The 13,085-nt window shown below is 35.3% G+C and overlaps 1 protein-coding gene across 1 annotated transcript; it reads left to right on the forward strand.

Moving 5' to 3' along the window:
• Nucleotides 1–10,965: 10,965 nt before the first annotated feature.
• Nucleotides 10,966–12,714, forward strand: LOC127972980 (uncharacterized). The gene is made up of 3 exons (XM_052577026.1): nt 10,966–11,049; nt 11,191–11,309; nt 12,034–12,714. The coding sequence occupies exons 1-3, from the start codon at nt 11,047–11,049 to the stop codon at nt 12,626–12,628; spliced, it is 717 nt and encodes a 238-aa protein (XP_052432986.1). The 5' UTR covers nt 10,966–11,046; the 3' UTR covers nt 12,629–12,714.
• Nucleotides 12,715–13,085: the final 371 nt, after the last annotated feature.

Here is a 13,085-nt window from a genome sequence, read left to right on the forward strand (position 1 = left end):
CAGTTACCATGGCTACAAGAACAATGATTTGTGGTTTTATTGTTAAAACCATGGGTAATGTTCGTAAGGGAACCTGAACAAAAAAAACTTTCACAGGAATTTGCCTGAAAGTGATAAACGGGCCTGTTTTTTACCTAAATGTTTTATACTTTATTTTAATATATATTAAAATGTATAAGGTGTGCATTGTAGCTGACACCAGATGAACAGATTACAGTTGTTTTATGACTGCAAGTCTTTCTCCTCAAATGCTATTGAGCTTCAAATTTGCGTTTGAGCCCATGTGAAAGAGTAGCATAATTTACATATGATTTACAGATTATTTTAATACATATCAAACATTATATTCAATTGTACATTATAGCTGACACCTACATGAACAATTACAGTTGTTTTTATGACTGTTAGTCATTCTCCTCAAATGCTACTGACGTTAGAAAAGTGTATACCAATATCGCATGTAACTTTAGAGACGGTCCCTAAATTTGAGACCCGTCCAACGTCCAACGTCAAGCTAACTTTATGTATGTTTTTTTTAATTTATTTTTAAATTTATTTTTTTTTGCTTTTACTTTCCTTTTCTCTTCGCTGGATTGCTGATGTACTCTACCCAGGCATAGATGTTCATTCATCAATCATGAACATTCAGCCTCAAATATGAGGTGCGAGCGGTCGCGAGCGTGGATGGGAGAATGGAGAAAGTTTTTTTTTTTTGAGCAACTGGGATGGTGCCCCCTCTGGGAGTTGGTGCCCTACGCAGAGTGCGTACTCTGCGTGTAGGGAGCGACGGTACTGAACACCTTCCATTTCTGCAATTCCCTGATCCCTGTCGCTTTTCAAACACAAACGGGGAGAATTTATGAATGAAAGTGTGAAAGTTCTGACACAAAACGAAGTTGTTACGTATCCTCACGCTTTTTAAAAGTGGGTAACGTATCACGTAGTAGACTAAACCACTGTAACGTTAGTCATTTATCATCTCAAAGTCTGTGCTTTCATTAAAGCTTCATTTATTGATAGATAGATAATAAATTTTTACCTAACTTTTCCTCCTGTCTCAGTCCGGTGACACACTGGCTGCGTGTCGTGAGCGTGGCAGTTCTGCTGTGGGGCGGCTGTGGTTTTCTGTGTCTTTACACACCAGAATCATGCCTGACGCGGTGCTGGCGCGCTGCTGCTACTGTAGGTGATGTAGAGGGAGACCGCTGAAAGAAAAAGCTTTTGTCTTCATGACAAAAATATCTATACTTCATGTTGAGCATAAATATAAAGCCTTCTGATAAAGGACACCGTCAACAGTATTGACAACAAAATAGACTATGTTTGACAGGTGCAATATTTGAAAATCGATAATTAATAATTAATTTTTTTAATTAGTTAATTTTATATCTGAATATATGTCAGAGTTCGGAGCGGGATCGCGAATCATTTGAGTCAGTTTGGGAGTTCGGAGCGGGTTCGCAAATAATTTGAATCAGTTCGGGAGTTCGTAGCGGGATCGCGAATCACTTGAGTCAGTTCGGGAGTTCAGAGCGGGTTCGCAAATCATTTGAGTCAGTTTGGGGATCGCGAATCATTTGAATCATTTCTCAAGATGTATATATTTAGTCATTACTTGCAAATGTTCGTTCAAATTTACTTTTAGAACGATTGGTTTGAGCACGTTAAACAACACGGCATTAACCATAAACACGTACCACTGCACAGCATTAACCCAACAAATCATTTAACAAATAGCTGTAAGTTGTAACGGGATAATAAATGTAACGGAGGCCAGCGAGTAGTGCTGTGCAGGTAAACGCACTAGAGACAGACGTTAGTGGCTGTAGCCATTTAGCCTCCTTGTTAGTGCGTCCGCCTCCCATGCCGAAGACCTGGGTTCGAGCCCCACTCGGAGCGAGTGCGAGGAGCGCCAGAGAGGACCCGGGAGAGAGGGGTATTGCATAAAATAATATGATCAGATATACAGGTAATACAAAAACGAATAAATTACCTCATCTGTGATAATGATTCGTTTATCCAATTTAGATACATTGCTATGGTGAAAACGCATTAAAAACGACATCTCCCATCGTCACCTGCTTCATAGCGTCATCAAGCTTCGCCTTTGTTATTGTTGGAAATGCGCCCTCTTGTGGTCAATTACAAAAATCACATATTGCAGCTTTAATCTCATTAACTGACATTACAGTCATCAGAATTTTATGATTTTGATAGGGTAAACTCCAGAATCTACACAAATTGTATATTTTTGCTCAGTTTGGGCTTCTGAATAAAATTTTGCTGTTTTCATTCTTGAATACGACCCCCGTATTCTTATTATCATAATATATGAGCCATATAAAAGCCTGGTGTATGAAACATGATAATCAAAAAAATAATAATTTAATTTAATTTCTTTATATATATTTTATCAAAACATTCAATAAATTGCTCTACTAAAAGATAGATGTTTCTGACTATTATTTGATATTTCAGTCTATACAGAGCTAAAGGAGTCAATTTTTAAGTGTGAACTAAGTGTGAAGGTGCTGAAGAAGAAAGTTGGTCAAGTTTGTGAAGAATCATAGTGTGCTAAAAGTCTGTTGATAAACAGGTTCGAAGTGCATTCCAAACCTAATTTGAAATGAACTTCAACCTAAACAGATGTGTGAAATAGACTTAACACATCACCAACAATTTAGTAGGCACATTTATAAAGATATAAAGTATAAAGGTTAATGTATAAAGATTAAAAGCCTATAGTGCATTGCATACTGTTCTTCTTGTTTGGAAAACTGGTCTCGTTGAAAAAGTGGTCTTAAAATACTTATTTTTTTAACAGACAAAATAAATCTGTGTATACTTTGAATATGAGTGTTTGTTTTGTGTGTGTTTGCTTCAGGGTTTTACTGTACCACAGAGGATCATCCTGATCGGCCTGCTTCATTTTTGCACTTGTTCAGTCAATCAGACTGTGAACCTAATAACTCATGAGTATTGTAGAGATCTTTGAGAATGTTCAGTAAGTGATTCAGCATTAAAAGTAATCTTGAAATGTTAGAAGAAAAAAAAAATTGGTGTATAGTTTTAATTGCAGTTAACATTCAAATTTGCAAATAAAATATGCATAAAATGTAATATTCCATGCTTGATAACACAGCAATTTTTGCTAGAGTAAACCAATAACAGATTTATAGCTACTGTTTTTTTTCTTAAAAACCCTTGCAACAGAACAAATAGTGGCTGCTTCTGCAACCTTGCTCACACATTCAGTGAAAGAGACGTGTTTTTTCACTCATTTGACCCTTTGACACAGAAGCTGAATGTGACTGAATGCTTGCGCTGTATGTCTCTTCTCATCTGTGGTCACACATGACTCTAATAACGGGTTAAAAAAACCTGCCAGGACATTTGAATAAACAGAGCTGAATGTCAAACAGCCCGCAAGATGCTGCAACACATTGAAAAATTGATCACACTTGCTGCATGCACAAGGCTAAACCGATCATGCTGAAAAATATCATGTGCATCTGTTTGTAAATACAGATAGAGTAGTAGATGTTGAAGGATGTTGTAGGAACATCCTTTATTCTTTGGAATCTAAGAGAAAGCCATAAGAGTGTGGAAACAAAAACCATTTAAGAGAGAATAAGTTGCTTTATTTCTAACCTGAAAATGGGATGTTAAAGTCACCAGGGTGAAATGGTCACTGGGTGGAGATAGAAGGGCAGTATAAATGTGATGCGTTTGCTTCACCAGTTCACATCTCTCGCTCCAGAGCAGATTCACACATCAACTCTGAGCAGCTCAGTGCACTGCATCTTCTCCAGAATCTACGACAGTCAGCATGGTAAGCAGCATTACAATTAATTGTTAGTCCACATTAAATTTTCATTTTACTCTCTTTTAATAATTTTAGTGATAGCAATTGACAGGACAGTAGAAGTGACAGAGGAGAATGAGAACGACACAATACAGACAGTGACTATGCTGCTACATGGAGGAAAATTATGACTGTTGATTTTTTATATGTTTTTGCTCATTTAAGGTTTTCACTGTGTGTATGAGGGTCCTCCTCGGGATTATTCTACTTTCTTGTATTCAGAGTGTGGTGAATGAAAATGTGGACATTAATACCCTTTCCAGGATTCAAACATTTTTTCATCGAAGGTACGTTTTCATAATGCTGAATAAATTAACACTGTTACAGTAAGACTGTATTTGTCAACATTAGTGTATGCATTATGTAGCCACAAATTAGTATATTATAATCTCACAAGGATTAATAGGTATTCATTCCTAAAATGTGTTCCTAGCACAAATACATTTTTGTACACTTGCATTATAGACAGATAAAATGTTATCACAATGACCCACATTTATTTTTTATTCTTACCATTAAAGTTTGCACGGTTGCACACAGTCCCAGCATACATGTTTGATTTCTCAATAATTTTGCTTTTGTAAATGTTGATCATTCTTTTCTTTTTTTCAACCAGTTATGCAACCAGTAGTGGCCAGTATGCAGTGGCCTTAAATGTCCCAAAGGTGCAGTGTCGAAGTGGTTTCTATCCATCAGCAAGAAACTTTCTGCGGAATGATAAATCAGAAGACGTTAGACCTAACATAAATCGTGACTGCAAGTATGTCTACAGAGGCACTGAACTCATCGCTGCAGGAGTTCATAGACGTGCACATTCAGAGGATTTACTGATGAATCCTCCAAACAATTCTCCTCTGACACACTTAATGAATAAAACCAATGATGGATGTGTGGTTTTCTACACCTTAAACTCTCCCTGTATAAACAGATGTCTTAATGATCGTGTTAATAATAATATTATACCAGGTCTTGATGAATTAAGGGCATACCAGGGAATTAAAGCATTTGTTTACACATATATCTATAATATTGACCAAAGCAAAATAATTCTGCGTGAGGAACTACAGAAGATTGCTGATCGTGTGCCACTTTACCGCTGTAACAGACGAGGTTGTATCTTTTGTGGAGAACCAGGTTCAAATATAGTGGATAACCGATGTTTGAGGTCTCACTTTCTCACTTGAGTTTCTTGTGTGACAGAAATGCTTTAGATTACCTGATGTGCTAGTAAGATGCTAAGTCTTTTGAAGGTATGCTTCATTGCTCAATTGGAGTCTTTCATATGTTGCCTTTTGCTTTTTCTTTCATAAAGTCGACCTATATTTCTTACACATATAAATTCTGACAGGAGAGCAAAAATGTTCATTCAAAATTGCTATTTTATGAAAAAAAGTACCAGTAAATTAAAGCCATTATGACCATATGGGTTGGACCACAATGTTTTTCAATACTCTTTGTATTAAATTGCTCATTGGTTTATGCTTGGATAACAATATTTGTAATGCTTCCATAAACGCTGCTTGGAAAAATAAATGCATTTGTAAGCATCATCTGTTTTATTTATTTTTACTTTTACATAATGCATGTCAGTGCATGTTCTTGTTTATTTTTAAAACATTTCAAGTTTAATCTTTTTTATATAAAGCTCTTTGAATTACCGTTGTGAATGAAATGAGGTAATGTGGTAAAAATGAACTTACTTTACTCACTTCACTGATTAAACATTGGGCTGTTATTGAATGACTTGCAGCTCATAAAACTATAAAAATGACTCGCAACTTTCATAAAACTCTTTTTGCCCAGCATACTGTACATTGGATTATGAAATTAATTACATGATTATGAATTAGAATTCTTACTCTCCAGACACATTTCTTTGAGGCATTATCTTTGAAAACCAGTTCAGTGCCAAAAAAGAGTGATTTCAATCATTTGTTCTCTGTATTCTGTCACATTATTTATTATAAATGTGTAATATTATTATTTATATAAATGTGACTTTGACAAGTTCAGTTTATTAAAAATACTTAAGTATATTTATACTTCATAAGGCAAGGCAAGGCAAGTTTATTTATATAGCACATTTCGTACACAATGGTAATTTTCTAAGTGCTGTACATAAAAGAAAGTAAAAATCATGAAGAAAAATAATTACAAAAATAAAACAAGCAATTTAAAAACTTTGACAATTATTTAAAAATTACTTATTTAAAATTAATTTAAAAAATGTAAAAATATAAAATGATTTGACATAAAATACAGTGAATATGTAAAAAAAACAGTGCAATCAGTTCAGACATCGCACAGTGCTCATTCAATAAATGCACAGCTAAAAAGATGAGTTTTGGGACTAATGTTTATGCACATCTTATCTCTTCTAGAAAGCTGAGTCCAACTGCGGGCGGCAAAGTAACTAAAGGCGGACTCCCCTTGTTTTGTGTGAACCCTTTTTATTTCTAACTGACTCGATCCTAATGATCTGAGTGGTCTGTTGGGTTTATATTCAGTGAGCATATCTGCAATATATTTCGGTCCTAGGTCATTTAGTGACTTATATATGAGTAAAAGTACTTTAAAATCAATCCTAAATGTAACTGGAAGCCAGTGTAAGGACCTGAGGACTGGTGTGATATGCTCAGATTTTCTGGTTCTAGTCAGAATCCTGGCAGCAGTGTTCTGGATGAGATGCAGCTGTCTAATGGTCTTTTTGGGAAGGCCGGTGTGGAGCCTTTACAATAGTCCACCCTGCTGGTGATACAGGCATGAACAAGTTTCTCCAAGTCTTGACTGGAAACAAAACATTTTATTCTTCCAATGTTTTTTAGATGATAGTATGCTGATTTAGTTACTGCTTTGACATGACTGCTAAAATAAGGTCTGTCTCCAGAATCACACCAAGATTCCTGACTTGATTTTTAGACCCCTAGAGTCAAGGTATGAATTCACCTTAAAAACTTCATCTTTGTTTCCAAATGCAATGACTGCAATTTGTTCCTTGTTTAACTAGGGTTGGGTATCGTTTGAATTTCGATTCTACTTATCGATTCCGAATCTTATCAATTCCTAGTTTCGATTCCAATATGATAAAAAATCCAATATAAAAAAAAAAAATAAGTCAAATACAGCTGAATAACACAGTAAGATTAACATAATTTTCAAATATTAAAGTGTTAAAGACAAGAAAACAGTCAGTATAGGAACAAACAAATCAATTAGCAATATCATAAATAATTACAACTAAACAAAATTTCAGGTAGGTAATTAAAAGTTTAAAAATACTGCTTAGTTTTCTTTTTATAAATGAAATAAAGATTAATCGATTAAAGTTATTGAATATATTCAGTCAAGATCAGTGAATGATTTTCTTTTGTTCTTTGATTAACATTAATGACAGGCAGCGCACTTTCATTAATTAGCCTGTAATTTCATTTATTAGCCTGTTGTATCTTTAAGCAAAAATACTGTACATGTGTGTTTTATTCTTCATCTGTTTATGTTCACGTAAGACAAAAATGGCTTTGTTTATGATTATATATTGATGTAGTTTTCTGTATATTGGTCAACAAATAAGAAAGAAGTCAGTTTTGGCTCGGAACAACTTTTTCTACAGTGGAAATACACAGAACAGTTCGAGAACAAAACAAATGGGCGCAAATTCTTTCCGTTCCTGCACTTATTCATTTTTAATCAAATTGAAATGCAAACGCAGGAATCGATAAGCAGAATCAAAATGCACATGTCTTATCGAATACGCGGTTCTTGGAAATTTGGAACCAGTTCTAAAATGGAACCGGTTTTCGATACCCAAACCTTTGTTTAACTGAAGAAAGTTATGGCACATCCAACTAATAATTTCATCAATACATTGGCAGAGGGAGTCAATGGGTCTGTATTTGGAGTTAAGGCTAGGTAAATCTGGCTAAATCATCAGCATAGCTGTGATTGGCAATTAGGTTCATCTCATTATTTGACTTACTGGGAGCATATACTGGCTAAACAAGAGTGGTGCAAGAATTGAGCCTTGTGGGACTTCGCATGTCTTGGACATCCAGTTAGACTTATGCTCTCCTAGACTCACATAATAGCCTCTTCCTTCTAAGTTTGACCTGAACCATTTGAGTACCATCCCAGAAAGCCAGACCCAGTTTTCCAGTCTCTCTAGTAGTATGTTATAATCGACAGTGTCAAACACAGCACTGAGATATGAAAGCTTTAGCATAAATTCTGCCGGCAAGACTCAATTGTTAGCGTTACTTATTACCTTCTCAATTGTCCAATCATGTTCTAAAAATAGAAGTATAAAGGACCTGTGCTTGCACTTGTCTGAGTTTGCAGATGCTGAACGATTCACAATATCTTCTCCGAGTCTTTCTGGTATATAGTAAAAAGACATAGTATCTTTTTGATATTGCGGCCGAATCTGTCTTACCTCTGCATTACTTGAGGATGTGCTAATCGCCTTCCTGATATTGATGATCTTCTCAGAAAAGAAAGAAGCAAACTCATTGCATTTGCTGTCTGAGAGCATTTCACTGGGAATCTGACTTGGGGGGTTTGTCAGTCTCTCAACAGTGGCAAAAAGAGTACGAGTGTTATTTAAGTTACTGTTTATAAGGTTTGAGAAGAAATTCTGTTTAGCTGTGACTAGTTTCACATTAAAATCATGGAGGCTGTCTTTATAGATGCTATAGTGAATTTCAAGTTTCATCTTCCGCCACATCCGCTCTGCTTTTCTGCATTGTCTTTTCATAGTCTGAACTGCTGTTGATCTTCTCCAAACTGATTTCTGTCTATTTGTTTTCTTACTTACTATTATTGAAGCAATATCATCAATAACATTCTTAACATTTGAGTTCAAGGAATTGTCAGAGTTTTTTTGATGAACTATGTACATTGAATTTATAAATTTATTAAGTTTTTGTGCATGCGTTTGTGCATGGTTTGTGATTTTAAAAGTTCACTGTGTTTCTGAGTGGACTCCTGCTGCTCTTTCTGCTTCCTGATTGGACAGAAAGCTTTGGTGTCGATATGTGAACATCAATACTCTCGCACATATCATTAATGATTTCTTGGAACAAAAGTCAGTCTGTCTCCATTTTCTATAAAAAAATAACATCTCAAAATTATTGTTTTCATTAAAAGTTAACAGAGAGGAAGTCGCAACAGGAAACAGAGAAACCATGTCAAACGGTCAGAAATTAAAAAAATTGGGAGTGTGTCATTAGTCACCTAAAACACTTGATCCTGTTTACTGTTTTCCAACTATAAAAGAGTCGATGGAGATAGACATCTTTTTGTCACCACCTGGAAAATTGTCCAGGTATTCATTTAAGTTTAAGTATTTGTTCAGCTGTTTAAAAACTACCTTTTCTATAATTTTGCCTATTAAAGGAAGATTCGATATTGGTCTATAATTGCTCAAAATGGTGTTATCAAGATTGCTCTTTTTCAGGAGGGGCCTAACAACTGCAGTTTTCAGGGAGTTTGGAAATGTCCCAGAAAGAAGTGAGGCATTCACCACTTCTAAGAGATCTGCTTCTAAACAGTTAAACTTAACAGTTTATAACAGTTATTTTGCTATCAATTTCTTCAAAAATAGACATAGTATCTGGTGCATCGAAATTCTGATGTCTGCCACGTGTAAACTTGCCACGTGCTCAAAAGCACAAGACAGTCTTTTCCAAAGGCCTTAACTGGTTGCTGCAGACCTTAGAAGACTTCTGCAGCAATATAAAAATAGAAATAGATAATGCAGTAGCTTTCCATCTAGTTCCACAAAACATTTAACGTTTATATTTTGAGCTTTATGATTCTGTTTGTCTGGGTTTTAGTTCCACATGTCTGCATCTTATAAATCCTTTTGGGTTTTGATAAGGGAGACATAAAGTCTGCACCCAGTTGAAGAAAACCCCTGAAGTTAAAAAGACCTTACGATTATAAATAAGGGGTTTCTTAACTTAAGTTATTGTTGCTAGCAGACCCTGGACCATAATGTGATTATTAAGACCAGAAGATGGCTGTTTCAAAGGTTAACATTTCACACAGTGCCATAGCCAAGCCAGATATAGTTCTCAGTTGTGTGGTGATCTAAACCAACACCTCAGAACAGATAGTCATCAAAGACAAAGTTCTCTCTAAATCTAAAGCCATGAAAAAATATAAAGTGTGAGTTTAGCCCGTATGTGCTAAGCCATGCCATACAGGCCAAATGTAAAAGATATCTGTCACACTTGGCCCAACATTTCTTGTTATCTGGCAAGCCGCTGTCTTGCTAGTAAAGTTTTGATGGATTAATCAAGTTAAAGTTGAATACAGTGAGGAGGAGTCCTACATTGGGCATGCACAAGTCTATTATCCTAGCCACAAACTAGGTGTGTGCGCTCACTAATCGATTTCAATTTTTTGAATGGACACATTATCTGTCCTGCGAGTGTTTTAGAATTGATGCTGGCAGAAGAAGATTGCTTTAGACTATGCAAGGGTTAATGTATTTCTTTTCCCTTTCAAGGTTTTTGTTGTTGCATTATATAAATACATTGATAATTGAGAAAACTAAAACCTTCATCCATATTAAAAAATCATAAAAATGAGGTGTTGGAGGGTTGAATGACCAGGCACCATTGTGTTATGTTGTGTCAAATAGGAGGCCCACTATCTTTGACTTTGAAAACCCCTTATATACAAGAAAGACAAAGAGCAAAAAAATAAATAAATAAATAAAAAAATATCATTAGACTAAGAAGCTTTCTCTTCCTGACTCTGAGTGGAGGTTATTTTAGTGTTGAGTTTTTTGCTGAAGTTTTCTTCACCAGAGCAAACAGTAAATGATGTCATGCTGATGCACTTAGCGGCATTTACACTTTAAAGAGACATTAAAATAATGTAAATAATTACTTTATCCTAACAGTGTGAATTCACATAGATTTGTAAATTTGTTTATTAAATAAAACTATCTAGGGAACCATCAATGTCTATTTTGAAGGTTTTAATCAGACATCTGGATGTGTGAACTATAGCGTGAGTCAGTGTTCTTGGAATTGATATATATATATTTTTTTTTAAGAAGAGGGCTGGTCAAGACTCAGAATAAATCCTTTTCACTTCCTCTTTCACTCATATCACTCGTTCTTCTGCGGAGACTCACACAGCATCTCTGGACTTACAGATTTGGAACAGCAAACATGGTTAGTCAAATTAAAGACTTAAATTAAAGATTTAGACAGTGTTGTGAGACGTGTAGTTTTTGTGAAGGAGGTAGGAGGAGTATTTCTGTTCTGATGAACTATGAATTAATTAGTTTTTCTGTGTGTGTTTTGTGATTTTAGAAGTTCGCAGTACTTCTGAGTGGACTCCTGCTGCTCTTTCTGCTTCCTAACTGGACAGAAAGTGTTGACACTGTGGACATCAGTACTCTCGCCCGTATTATAAACTTCTTTGAGCGGAAGTAAGCCAGTCTTCTGCACCTATTAAAAATTAAGAATTTAAAGTTCACTTTAAAGCTTACATAACAAGTTAGGCAGTAGCTATTTGCACTAAATAATAAAATACAATACAATATATAAAATTTACACTATGTAAATATAGCAGTAGGTTCTGCTATTTATACAACTTATTGCAAATAGTGGCAAATATCTGCACCTTAGTATTTTAGTACATTATAAAACTGTACGTAATAATAATGTAGCCTACTAGAGTGTAAATTATAATTTTTATGAATTTTTTTCAATGGATACCACCTTATTGGGACAATAAAGCCCTCCATACACCTAGCCCTAACAATAACCAATATTTTATTTTCAACATTTCGATTATTTCCTTTATTTTTATTTAAAATAAATGCCTTTCTGATGTGATATGAGAAGTGAACAGGGAGAAGAAAGAGTTCAGCAAAAGACAGATTCAAAGTTAGTCGATCGCATCAAAAGAACTGCATTACACACTTAACAATCTACACCACTGGAGCTGTCTATGTTATCTAGCTCAACCACAAACCACACGCCGGTAGGCAAAGTTAGTGTATATAGACATTCAATAAAGGGGGGCAATGTAAAAAATTTGGAATAGAGCAATAAAAAGGAAGCAGAGAAATAGGAAGCCATTGGTCAAACTGTCATAGATTAATGGATGTGTGTCTCTAGCAATACTTGATCCTGTTTACTGTTTTCCAGCTATAAGAGAGTTGATACAGATGGCCATCCTCGTCAGTATGCTGTAGCCATCAACGTGCCAAAGGATCAGTGTCAACCGGACTTCTATCCTGAACAGAACAACTTCCTGACTCGAGAGAATGCAGAGAGTGTGAGAAATGCTATTAATGATGAAACAAATGGACTTTACCAAGGTGAAGAACTCATCGCTGCAGGACTTAAAAAGATTGTAATTAGTAGAAAGAAGCAATACTATTTGCATTCAGAGTCTCTATTGCTGAATCCTCCTGACAACTCACCCATGACCAATCTTTTGAATAAAATAAAAGACGGCTGTTCTGTTTTCTATACGTTTAATTCTCCCTGTGTTGACTCATGTCTGAATGCATCAAGGAACCACAACATCTTAGAAGCCCTGAGGAAATGGCAAGAACATGATGGAATTAAAGCTTTCGTCTTTAGGAATATCTGGGGGAATGACCTTGGAAAAGATCTTCAGACTGCATTTAAGAAGATCGCGGCTCATGTTCCTCTCTTCCGTTGTGTGAGTGAGAATCAGTGTTATGCTTGTAACAGAGAAGGAAACCTTCCCATAAATGCTCACTGTCTGACTTGACCAGAAAACTTACATTTATGCAGTAAAATTCATTTGAAAAGAAATCTTGTTTTCTGGTTGAACAAATAAAATATTTCTGCCTGCTTTGCAAACTTTGTGTTTGGTTTTCATTTCAAGAACAAAAGCATTTACTGACTTTGATGATATTCTAATTTCATTCAGCTTTCTAAAGATTGTTTATTGACATAGTTCCTATATGTGTTCACATACAAAACTAAAAACTACATAAATACAAATCTGCATACATATTAAAATCTATTATTTAGGATTTTAGATAAATTGATGAATGTTGTTAGGGATATTCTGTTTCCCAGCCACAGGTTTCAAATAGCTCTATTTCAAAGGAGGAGGAGCATACGGAGAATAGAGATCTAACAGAATCCCCTCAGATAAGAAAATGCATTTGTATCAGGCTGGTTTACTTACACATACCAGCTAACTCATTACACTCCAACAC

Source organism: Carassius gibelio, chromosome B15 (genome assembly GCF_023724105.1).
Source record: "Carassius gibelio isolate Cgi1373 ecotype wild population from Czech Republic chromosome B15, carGib1.2-hapl.c, whole genome shotgun sequence".
In the NCBI taxonomy this organism is placed as follows: Eukaryota; Metazoa; Chordata; class Actinopteri; order Cypriniformes; family Cyprinidae; genus Carassius; species Carassius gibelio.